This window comes from Acanthopagrus latus, chromosome 19 (genome assembly GCF_904848185.1).
Source record: "Acanthopagrus latus isolate v.2019 chromosome 19, fAcaLat1.1, whole genome shotgun sequence".
In the NCBI taxonomy this organism is placed as follows: Eukaryota; Metazoa; Chordata; class Actinopteri; order Spariformes; family Sparidae; genus Acanthopagrus; species Acanthopagrus latus.
In genome coordinates, this window is record NC_051057.1 from 8,235,095 (window position 1) to 8,249,214 (window position 14,120).

The 14,120-nt window shown below is 40.4% G+C and overlaps 1 protein-coding gene across 10 annotated transcripts in view; it reads right to left on the reverse strand.

Annotated features, from left to right (window-relative positions):
- The window catches only part of col11a1a (collagen, type XI, alpha 1a), an 80,470-nt gene that overhangs the window by 11,609 nt on the left and 54,741 nt on the right, over positions 1 to 14,120 (reverse strand). For all 10 annotated transcript variants that reach the window (XR_005071451.1, XM_037078969.1, XM_037078968.1 and 7 more), the window contains 15 exons: positions 13,724 to 13,813; positions 12,405 to 12,458; positions 9,764 to 9,871; positions 9,551 to 9,658; positions 8,952 to 9,005; positions 8,685 to 8,738; positions 8,380 to 8,487; positions 5,496 to 5,549; positions 5,359 to 5,412; positions 5,140 to 5,193; positions 4,539 to 4,592; positions 2,322 to 2,429; positions 1,868 to 1,921; positions 1,723 to 1,776; positions 650 to 703 (listed from right to left, as the gene is read on the reverse strand). Coding sequence is in view for 9 of the 10 variants with exons in the window: in XM_037078969.1 (XP_036934864.1) it covers positions 650 to 703; positions 1,723 to 1,776; positions 1,868 to 1,921; positions 2,322 to 2,429; positions 4,539 to 4,592; positions 5,140 to 5,193; positions 5,359 to 5,412; positions 5,496 to 5,549; positions 8,380 to 8,487; positions 8,685 to 8,738; positions 8,952 to 9,005; positions 9,551 to 9,658; positions 9,764 to 9,871; positions 12,405 to 12,458; positions 13,724 to 13,813 (1,062 nt within the window). In the remaining variant the exon portion in view is untranslated. The remainder of the gene's footprint in view (positions 1 to 649; positions 704 to 1,722; positions 1,777 to 1,867; positions 1,922 to 2,321; positions 2,430 to 4,538; positions 4,593 to 5,139; positions 5,194 to 5,358; positions 5,413 to 5,495; positions 5,550 to 8,379; positions 8,488 to 8,684; positions 8,739 to 8,951; positions 9,006 to 9,550; positions 9,659 to 9,763; positions 9,872 to 12,404; positions 12,459 to 13,723; positions 13,814 to 14,120) is intronic.

Sequence of the window (14,120 nt, forward strand, 5' to 3'; positions counted from 1 at the left end):
GCTTCTCCTTTTATACCCTCTTAACAACTTTACCACGTCCATGTTATGCCTTTGTTTTGCTCTGGCTGTCAGTCAGCAACCATGGATCAATAATGTGTCAGACTTGCTATATCTCTCTCACTGTCTTTTGCTGCCACAAGGACGTAAATGAGTTTGGAACAGACGTCTCTTTTTTCCCAGCTATTTTTTGGTGAGCCTTTTCAATTTCTTGCTGAGAAAAAAAAAAAAAAAAAGAATGATTTTCACATCTTGCCATTCATTTCTCAATGGGCTTTGAGGTGGATTTCTTTGCAGACAGCGCAACGCCTTGACCCCTTAAATCTCCCACTTTGTTTTCCCCACTCTACTTTTAATGAAAATGAATCTCTCCTGCTTTACTGCCAAGATTGAGTTGTTGGGGGAGGAGGGGTATAGTGAAGTGGGGCATGATTCTGGTCTGTTGGAGCCAGAATACAATGCACAAGGCATTCATCTGTTTTAGAACAGGGCTAAGGCATTTCATGTGGGCTTGTCTAGTCATGATATTTTCACTCAGAACAATTTACTTTTGCCTATAGTCAGCCTATTTTGGATTATTGCCAAAAGCTCACCACTGATACACAAAAATATAATATGATTGTAATTTTAGCTCTTATGGCCACAGACTTACTCTCTTGCCAGGTGGTCCAGGTGGGCCAGCTTCTCCAGATGGACCTGGAGGTCCCTGAAAACAAGCAAGGAAACAGGAGATGCTGAATACTATTAAAGATAAGAAAACAAGTATTACAAACAAAACAGCCCTTTTTTTTAATATATATTTTCACAAGAGAATCTTGTTCTTTTGTTATGTTTGCCAAAATAAGAATAACCACCATGCATTGATGTTTAGGGAATATTCAACCCTGGGATAATATAGAAGAGTTAAAACCCAAAGTTGGATTAGGTTCTACACTGCAAAAAATCATACATACTGGGCTGCCTGAGACACTCGTCCAATTATCTCAGATTTAATTGCAAGCAATCAGACAATTCTTATCATAATTTGCATAGGTAAATATCTCTCAGTACGGAAAAGTGTACAAAGAGCACAATATTCAGCTGTAACACAGTTACAGGTAAATAAGAATAACAGAAGTATGTATGTTGTCCTCTCAAAGAATGCCTAGCCACTGTACAAACGTCATCATGTTTTAAGATACCTTCTCAACGTTGTTGTCATTTCGTTAGAGCAAATCAGAATGCAATCAGTGTGTATAAACAAAAATTCAAATATGTAACATTCATGGAGTAAAAAAAATACTAGTGTGTCTTTCTTTGGCAATGATAAAGGCTGATTTACATTTATAAATATTAATAAGCGTTGTGATTTGCTGCACTCTACACACGACCAGCACATTAGTGTTTGGCTGTTATTTCCAACCATACTTAATGAATCTGCAAAGCAGATAAGTCCAGTTACCGTACACCCAAGAGTACAGAGCAAATATCATGAATTAAAATGCTGCAGTCTAAATCATTTACTGACTAGATATGATAACAGCTTTTACTGGAGGCAAACTTGTGGCGGACTACAACATTAATAATAATCATAAACAAGAGATATTCATACTCATTCATACACAGTGACAAAAAAGGCGATTACCAAGATTAAATTATATCATCCTCTTTTAAATGTCCCTCAAGTGAACCATATACAGTACATGATATATACTTGTTCAGTCCAAATACTGCGGAAAAACGTACCGGCTGACCAGCCTCACCATCCTCTCCCTTCTCTCCTGATTCCCCATCAGTGCCCTATAAAAGAGAAATGTGCAGGTTAGATCATATTTGATTTTAAAAATATCCACCCTATTAAGTGTAAACTTTACCTAAATGTCATACTTACAGCAACACCTGGCTCTCCAGGAGGGCCAGGGTCTCCAGGGAATCCAACAGGACCCTTTAAAGAAGAAGACGTGAGATGCATTAGTGTAGCAATAGAAACCTGAAGTGCTGCTGCTGAGGCACATCTCCCTGGATACAGATATTAAGGCAATGGTAAGTAATTTAGACAGTGATTTAGTCCTGGTGTACCTGGTTACAGCCACTGAAGGCAATTTGATGGACTTAATGATGATGTTGCAAATCCATGAGAAAAGGCCTCACTGCATTCCATTACCATGCAGGCATAAAATATAATCTCCCTCAATAAAAAGGCTTTTTAGCTCTTGAATATGTTCTAGGATAAAACTGCCCACCTCTAGGCTGGTGGGGGACATTTCCTTTAAAGCAGTACATGTGAGCCTGATAGACTGAGTGCTGGAAACGCTGCAGATTTTCAGAGTATCTGGCAGACTTACAGGGTTCCCCTTTGGACCGTCATCCCCGGGGGGTCCTTTGGCACCAGCAGGTCCAGCAGCTCCAGGGGGGCCAGCCTCTCCTTTCTCTCCTCTCTCACCTTTAGGTCCCTATAGTAGTCGGGGCGGGCATTCATTACATCAGTACCACAGGGGGGCAGCTTTTTTTTTTAAAGGAGTCAACTCTAAATTGAATGCGGTTCAAAAACTGACATGGTCAGGGGCGGCTGAGAGAAATGGGATCCAGTACTGATCACAGCAATGGAGGAAAACATCTTAGAAAGGTCAACACTGTTTGCATGTGATTTCCAGCTAAATGAGCCATTGAATATGATGTTACTGTGTCAAGGCACTCCTGATACATGGGGACCACTCAGACTAATGTAAAATGTGCAACATATAACATTTACAGATTTCATTAAGACCATGTTTCCTTGACTCGTCATACTCCCTAATGAGAATAAACATGTTGGTGATGACTTTCAAATCATGTTTCATTATTACTGTAAGAAACTTTCCCAGCTTCTGTAGCTCTATTTGTGTTCATAAGAAGGTGCGTGAAAAACACTTTGAGGCTAGAAGGAATTCTACAGATTATATGATATCGTTTCATACCAGCTGATGATTTCAATAAGAGATTGCCATGTATTTCCCCATTTGCTGCACTGCATTAGGGCAGTCAGCTTTTTCTATTCACTGAGTGGAACTCTTAAGCAGATGAGAGCAAAGAGCTGTAGTTTTTATCTGCTGTACGACTTTAAAGCCATGTTAAATATTCGGGTAAAAGAAACAGCTAAATCACAGTTTATAAAGTTTATATGATGTTTGCACTGCACACATACTTTAGCTTCTTTATGGTGTTTTTGTTATTTATTGTATATTTATGGTGTTTACGGTTCAGCACTGTGTGTCCGATTCAGTTCTCTTCAATGGATGAGGATGATAATTACCCTTTTAGTTGTATTGTAAAATCTGAAAACTCTTACTGCAACCATTGTGTTGAATATAATACATTATGCCATGAAAGATAAAGCAAAATACAATTTTAATGAAGGTAAATCCAATACAATATTTTTTCTCAATGCCATATCTTTTTGTAGCAACGGCAGGATATTAATTTTCCCACTGCCATCGAAACTAAATGCAAAAGAATTCAAAAACTATGTGAAAGGCCGAGGGTTGGGCTGTGCTGATGGGGACTTAAGCTGCACATTGACTTTGAAAATGTCAATGACACCAGCAGTATGATGGGAAACTAGTAGGGGACATTATGAATGCTGGTAATCACGCTTCTCTGCCACTCCCACTGGAGAAAGGCCATCTTTTCAATCTGCTGTTGTGCCTCAATAATGATGAATGAGGCAGTGGAGCTAATAGAGCCATCAATGATGGTTGTCTGGTGAAATTTAAAAACAAAAATGTCATAAATCTCTGTCTGGCAAAAACACAGGTAAGTCTGTGGATACGGTACATTAACATGGAATCTCTGAAAAGGCATTTAATATTATAAACCCCATAGTAGAATAAGAACAATCCATATACCGGGTAAAACTTGTGAATTTCTTCACAACTTTCCCATTGTAGCAACTAAAACAGGGCAAACCACAGCTAAACGCTGTACTGGCGTTTTGATGCTGACTTGATTCATCACATTGTTGTTTAGGGCAGACGCACCAGGCGTATCCTCCTGGTAATTATGTCTTAAAAGTCTGGGAGGAGACTCAATTTGGCAGGCCATGAGGACATGGGGTGCAATGTTGAAGAGCCATGCTGAGCTGAGCTACCAGTCTAAATGTGAGGAGCAATTACTTTCAGTGTGATGAATACAAAGTGACAACCCAAAGGAAAAAAAACCCCGTTAGATTGGATTTTGTTCAGTGTTTGCCTAAAGCTATCCATTAAGCAACCTTTTTCTTGTGGATAACCTACAAATACATGCTGCTGCTTGCTGGTACTATTGTACTGTAACAAAAAAAATACTTGACCACCATAGTGAGTGGTGTCTACACTGAAGTCATGTGAAGTTGCTTTTTTAAAAATATTTTTCAACTAAAGTGCTGCTAAGCTAATAATAGAAATGAGTGTTGATAAGTAGGCTGTGATGTACTTGTGACACACATATGGAGCCACACATATATTCAAAGAGATACCAATATAAGATATTGCTGCAAAACATATTTAGTTTGACAAACTATCAAAACAAAAACAGAGCAAACTTACCCCAGTTCCAGACTCTCCAGGTGGTCCCGGGTTTCCAGCCTCACCTTGTTCACCCTGTGGTTACACAAATGTCAGTGTCTAGACAGATAAGCCTTAAACCTTCCACATGGAGAGCTTCCAACTTGAGAAAAAAAGTCACATATACACTAACAAAACAGTTGTTACATAGTAAGACTTAATGATGTTATTAATACCAACAAAAGTCAGACATTTAACCTAACTAAGACTACAACTGTAGCTGAGAAAAGGGTATTAAAAGTTACTGTGTTCTGAGTGCCCTCTTAAAGTGCTGGTAGCCCTTCATGTTTCATATTCCAGAGTCATTTTAACAGCCATGGTGCAGCATTAAGTATTTATAGTGCAGCCGTCTGCCAAATGGCAGTAAAATGGACGAATCTCGTTGGAAGCATTGTAAAATAGACATTAATAGTGTCAAAGCACTAACTCAGACAAAAGCTGGGGTATATGAAACGAATAGACTGCAGGTGGTAACAAAGGGAGGGCGGCCGAGTTGTCTGGAGTGGGCCAGCAGTATTTCAGTCCCAGTGCCTAACATCATGCTTAGCTGGCAGATAACTCTTGGCCATGTTCTGACTCTTACCTTCTCACCCACAGATCCCATGGGGCCCACTCCTCCTGGTGGGCCTTGAGGACCCTGCAGCAGGAGATAAAAAAGGAGATGAGTCATCACTCATCACATTCAAAGAGGAAGCCACTTAAAATGTAGTTAGATGGATGACATAGTGTTTCAAATCCCTTTTTATATATGAAGGCCATATAATTGTGGGTATATACATTGTTATTAATTAGCGATACATACATCAGCTCCACTAGGACCCTGAGGACCTCTGGGACCAGGGGGACCAGGTGGGCCCTGCAGAAAAAAAAAATGCAGTGTTGTTAAAATAAATCAAACCATCAATAAGAGTGAACACAGAAAGCAGATGTGTCTCATACCATGGGGCCAACATCACCGTTCTCTCCCTTCTCGCCAGGAGGTCCAGGAAGCCCCTGAGGATGACAAGAATGAATAAACAATTATATTAGCGGAAAAGAAAACAGTCATGTTACAAGCACAAGGTGCTGTTGCTCGAATGAATGATGGTGTTCTTAATGATTTAATTTTGTTTGCGCCGTTAAGTGCATTCACAACAGCTGTTCCTGCCTGAGATTTAATTTGCCATTTGATTTGACTGCTGTGAATACATTGCTGTGATGCACTGAAATATTAAATATACCTGTGGGCCAGAACATGCATAAATGAATCACTTGAATCCATGTTTTAACTGCAGTCTAGTCCTATTATCTGTCTAATTAAATATTCAATGAATATCTTCCAAGTAAGGTCAAGAACAAGACTCCAACAAGATGAACCAAAGACCTTCAGAAAACCGTCAATCTTGTGCAGGCAAACTGAAGGAAGCACTAACAGAAACAAATGAAGTGCAATTTATTGATGGCAGGAGACAACCCTTTAAGCAAATATACACAATCTTTCAAAAGCTCTTTGAATGACATATGAGACATGGAGGAAATGAGAATTTTAACAACAATGCAGTACTCGAAATAAGCACAGCAGAAACGTCAGATAGGCCAGATTGTGTCTACCCGGATGTGACCACACAACAGAGTTTGAAGCTTCCCTATAAATACAAGTGAGATGATTTGATTCTACAATTCTGTCATCGGCGCTCAAACATGTAACACAATACTCCCTTTTTTCCCTTGTTGTCCAACTCACTCATGCATGTTAAATGAGCAGCGCGGTCGAGACCTCATGTGCGTTTGAACCCTGACATTTCTATGGGTAATTGCTTTGATTTAATTGCTGTAGCCCGCTCTATCTTTGCGTGAGTGTCTGTTTCTTGACTTAGTGTGTCACCCGTTTTGCAAAGGAGGAGATCAGAGAACTACTCCTTCTCCATGTGCTTACACCAACCTAAAACACTCACAACAAGTGCCGGAGAAAAAATAACTCTGCTGCCTTTTGTCAGTTTGTGTGCGCTGCCATACATCTAAGCACGTGTGTGTTCCTTCCTTTGTTTGCAAGGGTTTTCCGTGAGTGCTAAAAAGTGTGTGTAGCTGCATGCTGATTCCTGCTGTGCGGAGAAACCTCATCTGTGTAAAGGTCTCCACTGGGCTGAGATCGTTACCGGTGCCACTAATTATACAGCATGGTAAGTGTCCTCGATGAGGAACTGACTATCCTAGCAGGTCTGTCCACACAATTAATGGAATCGCAATGGGAAGGGAATTACTTCCAATTAAAAGTCCATTGAATACCATCCTGCAGAGATAGGATAGAACCTTGGAATGATGAGCAGTAGTCTATGTAATTTCATCAAGACAATGACCCCAATCCCTGTAGTAAACACTTAACGTGTTTATCTTGAGAAGTTGATTACTAATAAAACAGATAATGATGAGCAAATGGGCTGCCACTGAGGTGGAGGTCCGACCTTGTTAGATTATTATCATGGAAACATTATTAAGCCTAGTTGTAGCGCAGATTGGTTTTCTTGTACATTTTTTGCATTAAGCTTATCTGCCTTTCAAATAATTATTTTCTGGCTCAAAGTATTCCTTAGATGGGCTCTGTACACACCTACATGTATACACACTTATGAATAACTAAACAATTAATATCATGAAGCAAAGTGCAATGCTGATGATAATGCCTTTTTCTGAAGCATCACTCACACTGACAAGCACTGTCGGTCTGAGGAAGCACGCTCACTGGTCCTCCTTAACCATGTAGCGACTAAGGTAGGATGTTGTCAGCGAGTGAAGGTCAGAGGTGTAATTATTGCAGGTCAAAAGCTTGGTCAGCACACAATACACACCACACACACCACAGATCCAATTAAGGCAGAGTTTAGTAGAGTGCCATCTGTGCAGTGTGTGTCAGTGTGTGTGCCTCTGTTTGCACTGTAATGTGGTGTGGGATAAATGTCACACAGTGTCGTAGCCCAGGCTATTTAGAGTAGTAATTGAATGATCCTGATTCTTATGTACGGCATCCCATGACACTGCCACTGCTGCTGCAGACAGGACAAGTTGGAAAATAACAGTCAAAGTTCATTTTTTTACTTGACTGCAGCATTCTAGTCCATTAAATTGTAATATGAGATGTATGCAATATAATACAGTGTATAAAACAGACATTTGAGAAAAATATACAATGAATGGCTATACCTTAATAAATTATAATTCTTTTAAATGCAGTTTGTAGTGGTCATCTGTAATACATTCATTGCATTTTTCTTCTTCCCAGTTGTTGTAGATACTTAAGAAGCCTTTCCTTCCTTAGCAACATGTGATTATTGATATTAGTAAATCAGTTAATTGAATGGCCCTTGAAACTCTCTTAAACCTTCAGAAAAACAAGACTAAAAGAGTATAAAACACATTTGAGCTTGCAGGCTAAGCATGTCAGCAGGGCCACACAGAATATTTACAGTAATGTAAAGCGTATAAAATGAAAATGAAGTTACTCGCTGGATCTGAGATACTTTTGGGTGCTTTGGTGAGAGATTTTATACCCGAGGAGCCGATATCTCCCTCCATGTATGGCTCACCAGAAAATGTCTTTTTTAACATTATCTTTATGAAGCTTGAACTACGGCTCATAGAGGATAGAATGTGTTTATACAACAGTGATGAGTGTCTTCTAACCCAGCGATACTGCTACAGGACCTCAATAAGCTGTACAGAGATCATAAGGTGGGGCGGTTGCTGTGTCATGTGAATAGATGAGGTTGTGGAGGCTGGATTCTGTATGTATGGTGTCTGTGTGTATTTGTAGTGTCTGCACAGGTGAAAATGTGTGAATGGCACCAACCTGCAGGCCGATGGGACCAGGGGGTCCAGGGAAACCTCTGGAGCCTTCATCTCCCTTCTGTCCAAACATACCCTGCTGACCTCTGGGACCAGGCTCTCCATCAGCTCCCTGAGAATGAAAAACACATGCATATTCATTGTGTGTTTGATTGTTGGGATCTACTACTTCTACAGATATAACACACTGTCTAGAAATACAGACATTCAGAAATACTATAGACGTATCTAGCTTGCATATATCTTCCGGCCTGTCTTTTCATTTCATTTGTGAGATTCATTTATGTTTTGAAGGGCATGTGTACTTACAGCAGGACCTGGGGCACCTATGGGACCTTGGAGACCAGCTGGGCCAGGAGGACCCTGAATACAAACAAGAAAAAGTTGCTGCCACATCATCCTATAAAGGCACTCAAGTATGACTTAGCTTACTCACAGTGTGATAATGGTGTGAGTGTGTGGTTCTGTAAGTAGGAATGCATTCAGAAAACATCACTAACTCCTTAATTACTATGAAAATAGGTTGTAAATATGAGTGAAACTAAGGAATGAATGGACTTTGTTTCCATAACGCACCTGCTCTCCCTTGTCAGCTTTGCTTCCTTTCTGACCGGGCTCTCCAACCTCTCCCTGGGAAAGAGAAACACAGACACACACACGCACACAAAGTGTGGGCTTAGCTAGCTTTGTCTCTAACTGTTAACAGCTTATGAAAAATCATTGAAAACGCTCAGCGCAACATAAACAACCATCATCTGTAACTATAATCTTCACAGAGTACTTTATGGATGCACAAAAATTGAATTTTTTTTCACCATTTAGCTCACTGCACAGCAAACCTCCAGCTACAGTGACATATGTCTGGCAGTTGAACAGAATGCCTGGTAGTAATCTTAAGGGGCATAATGATTGCAGAAGATGAAAAGAGCAACAGTATTTCACTTTAACATCTCCTCTAATTTCATTTGCTGGCAAATTTGGTAATGAAGATGGATAGGCTACAGTAAGGAGAAGAGACAGACATATTCGATGCAGATGGCCTAAGTAGGAACATGAGGATGAGGATTGATTGGCAATCTGTTTCAGTCTCAAAATGTATCCCACTATGGGAAATAAGAGGGATTGTAACTGGGCCAGCAGGACGGGATGGGTGGTGGCGAGCATGGCTGTCTGACCTTGTCACCGTCCTCTCCGGGTGGACCCTGAGGTCCAGCAGGTCCAGGCAGGCCAACAGGACCTTGAACACCATCACGACCAGCAGGACCCTGGGGCCCTTTCTCGCCCTAGAAGAACAGAGACATTTGTTTTAATTACATTTTGAAAACAGAATAAAAGATAACAAAGAAAAAAAAGAAGAAACAGCTGCTGTGGGAAAAACAAACACTTACAGGTGCTCCCTTCTCTCCCGCAGGACCTGGGGGACCCTGAGGACCAGGCCTACCAGACAGGCCAATTGGACCAGCTGCACCAGCAGGACCCCTCTCCCCAGGAGAGCCCTGTGTGTGTGTGGGAAAGAGAGAAAGATGATGCATGAAAAATAAAAGGCAGAAGCCATGTTTTGTTCATTCCAGAGAGGAATGGACATACTTAATAGTTTTGTCAGTTCTGTCCATAAATATGACCTGAGTATGCTCGACAATAACCACTGTCATTAAGAAATATACAAAGCGAGATCCAACTGAGTTGCACTGCTAATGGATCAACACACACACACACACACACACACACACACATCCACGCTTACATTCACAAACATTTTTAAAGAGGAAAACTGCAGCAACAAACAGTGGCAGGTGGCTTTTCAGTTCTAATAACGCAGCGCTGCTCCTTAAAAGCAGCGAGCATTATGTGCCGTATGTCTGGGAGCTGACGCCTCAGTGGCTCTAAGCTCTGAGAATTTCACTCCTGCAGTTGGAAATGCAGTTCTGAATGAAAGAGGCTGCCGCTGTGTATCAGTGCTCACATACAGGAACACACCTAAATCCATAAAACATGATGGTGAATGATAATCAGCATTTCTTTTTTTTAAATCTCTGTTGCACTGAGCTGACTGTGTACCTGCATGTGCATTAACTTCATGTTCCCAGGAATACATTACACTATCGATACGAAGAAAATACAAATTACGACTGGTTAATGTCCTGTGAAATCAAGAACCTAATTATGGAATCTGTGTTGTTCGCATGTTGATATTTTGTGCCTATTTTGGTATTTACGCACTGATACATATTGGAGCTAGCGGAACAGATATTTGTTTCATCTTGTGTATCTTAATACTAATAATAGTGAATCTAAATATCATCATGTTTTTATCACCTCTTACATGAATGAGAGTACTCTGTGATCCCATCCATGTCAAAGAACATGCAACTCATTCTACATTGTTCATCGATAGCGACAGAACCTTATGTTTCCTATATTGAAGTGTGAAATGACCCATCTGACATCATTCGTTATCATCTCTGCAAAAACAATGAAAACTGTTGTTGGTAAACATCGTCTGAATGCACTCAGGGAGAAGAGTGAGGGAGGTTATGAATATTATGTCTTAATATTTCCCACATCTTGAAGCACCAATACTCAAAGGTTTCTAATGTTGAATTAACTTTAGACCTACTCTATGGTCTACAATATAACTAAATGTAGAGTTCAGGATACTCTGATTATGGTCTTGAGTAGGAAGTTATGAATGTATTTATTTCCCAAGGCTGCAATTACTGCAGTGGAATCACATTGCTGCCACATTATTCTCAACACGTTCAATCAACATTTAATGTATATGTACAGTAAGTGCTGAATGATAGACAGTCAATCCTCCAGAGAAGAAAATTGCATTCTAAAGAAAATGAAGTAAACATATTCACATTATGTGGAAACCTGAGTTATACTGCAGTCAATGACATATAACGTTGCCATTGTAACAATGTATGTTAATGTATAGAGACAACGTGATGGCCAAAAGTTCATTGAAGTTTTTACAATGAAACTATCAATTTCTTTAGCAGCATAGGTGGGTGCTGCTGATTAGGAGGAAGAAAGAACTGTGTTGTGACAGCAGCAGCCCATCATGTCATTTAACTGCTGTAAGATTATAAATGTGACTTACAAAGAAGCTCTAGAGTTTCAGTGACGAAAGAACATATGAGCCAAAATGCAACCTTTGGGACGGATGAGGGACGTGCAGGAGCAATGCCCGGGATGACTAGAAACTGACTCACCATATGGATGCTCTCCTGGCTGTGTGCTTTTTTGCTGTGTGTGTGTTTCTTTGTTTGGTTCTGTCTGTGTGTGCCAGGAGGCAATGGAGCAAACATTCTTGATACCCAGCTCCTCTAGTGCATGATCGCTCCTGTGACAAATCGCTGTGTGCAGTGGGACGGGATAAAGTTTGATGACTCTTTAATTGGAAAATTAATAATTAAACACTTATGATGTGACCATGATGGCTTAGTGAGATTATACATTCATACCTATGTTTATATTTATAAGTTAGTTTACTATGTTTGATTTTTGTTCATGTGTGCCTTTAACATTCACAGTGACTTATTTACCTTTATGACCTCTAACGTCCTGTAATCTAGGCTCTCCTTTCTCTGTGGCAGTTGTGACGACTTCAACAGAATGCATGAGTGTGTATAAATTCACAAATTTTCAACATTACAAAGCTGTAAAGGGCATCCTGCTCACCAAACCTGTCCTGTGATACAAAAAAAAATGTTACCTGTCTCTAATTTAAGTTTCAGAACTTTGCCCCAAACTTCCTGTTTCCCTGGTGGTGATGTTAAAAGCTAGTATAAAGATGGCCTAGCAGATAGACAGGGTAAATCGAGACCATTTTTTCCTGTTCAAATAATGTAAACTGCACTCTGGTGCTGGGGAAAAGAGGGTATCAATAAAACATGACATATGTTATACAAGCCAAATCAAACATAGAATTTCATAAAAAAAAAATAAGAAAAATTCAATATGGAGAGGACAGAAACCATTTTTACCCAGTGGTACTTTGATCTCACATAAATATATACTTACAACAGGACCAGGTGGACCTTGTGGCCCCTCTCCGCCCTTCAGACCTGCTGGGCCCTGAGGAGAAGAAGGAGAAAACACGTGAGGACTTCCTTGACATAGCTGTTAAACTCGGTAACTTTCAGCCTATGCATTTGCTCCTCAGCCCTGCATTTCAACACGTCCATCATCAGATGCCAATCCAGCAGGGACTGTCTGCTTTCGTTTACTCATCCATCACTTCAGCCAGACACCACCAGAAATATGCTTTGAGTGCATTTAACCTCAGAGCCCTGCTTCAAGAAATATCATTGCTATTGACATTTTCATCTGGGTAGACCACCAGCATGAGCCCAAGGCCAGAAGTATAGTTGGTGTCAAAAAAATATCATTCATTATAAGCAACTCAGTTATTCACTGGAAATTTTGAAAAAGATGCCTTCCCCTTTAATAAAGGTGTTTGTATGATTTAGTTTGAGGGTATATATACAGTATATAGATACACAAGTTGTAGGCATTAAGGACTGAATGTGTCTGCATGTAGGTGCCTATAATTGTCATTGGGCACATGCAGGCGTGTGAGTTTTTACATGCAGTGTTGTGTATAATATGTAGTATGCAGGTGTGCTTTCCTGTGTATTTGTCATTGCCCAAAATGTGTGCGTCTGCAGCTCCCTAGTGGGCCACAACAGAGCACATGGTCGTATCAGTAATGAGTCTCTGCTGGCTCTGGCTGTGTGCTGGAGTAAATTACAATGGCAGAAAACAATCAGCCCCACTGCTGGCCTGCAGAGTCTGACTGACCTTGAGGATGCAGGCAGCAACGCACTTCTTCTCCTGACAGTATATCCATTCCCAGCCACCACAGCCTAATTGCCAACATTGCCCACTTAATAATTCATTGAGTAAATAATGCATATAAAAACAAAGAAAATAACTTTGCTGCCCCCTCCCAAAAAAATTCTAGCAGAGAAATACAAAAAAAACAAAAAAAAAACAATTCAAGTCCTTGAGTTAAACCAGAGAATCACTCAGAAATAGTTCCCCCAGCCTACCTCTTTAATAGAGGACCATGATGCATTGCGTCAGTTAAAACAGTGGTGTCAGTTGTGCCGGAGCGATGCAGAGGCACGCCTGTTCATTTGTTAGATGTCGCTTTGGATTTCCTCTGCACCGGATTGATTGCTACGAGTGAATTCCTGGGCTGGTGTCTCTAATGAAGTGAAAAGCTCTAGATCGACGCTGGTCCATTTATTATGTAACAATGTTCTGTCACTTTCTACTAGCAAATGCATGTAAAGAGAAGCTATGATGAATAGGTGCAGGTGGATTGGCGCTCTTACCGTAGCACCGGGTAGACCTCTTTCTCCAGGGAAGCCTCGAAGGCCAGGGGGGCCATCTTTGCCACTGGATCCCTGTGGTCCGGGGTCACCCTAAATAAACAACACCAAATATCTGTGTTAGTGCGGTTCGTGATAGGTTCATCAATACAACTTTGTGATAATACTACCAAACTTTTTTTTAAATCTAAAAGAATTTGAAGACTACAAGATTCTGGACAAGTCTGGAAATTTTAAGAACCAACCAAAAGTAGACAGGTGATGAGAAAATAGTCTCTTAGATGACCAACCCTGTAGAGCAACTATTCAAATCAGGTGTCACAATGTAGAAATAAAGCATGATGCTGCATGGAATATAGCTCACCTCGGATTCATTTTTTGGGTTACACTATACAAAAAC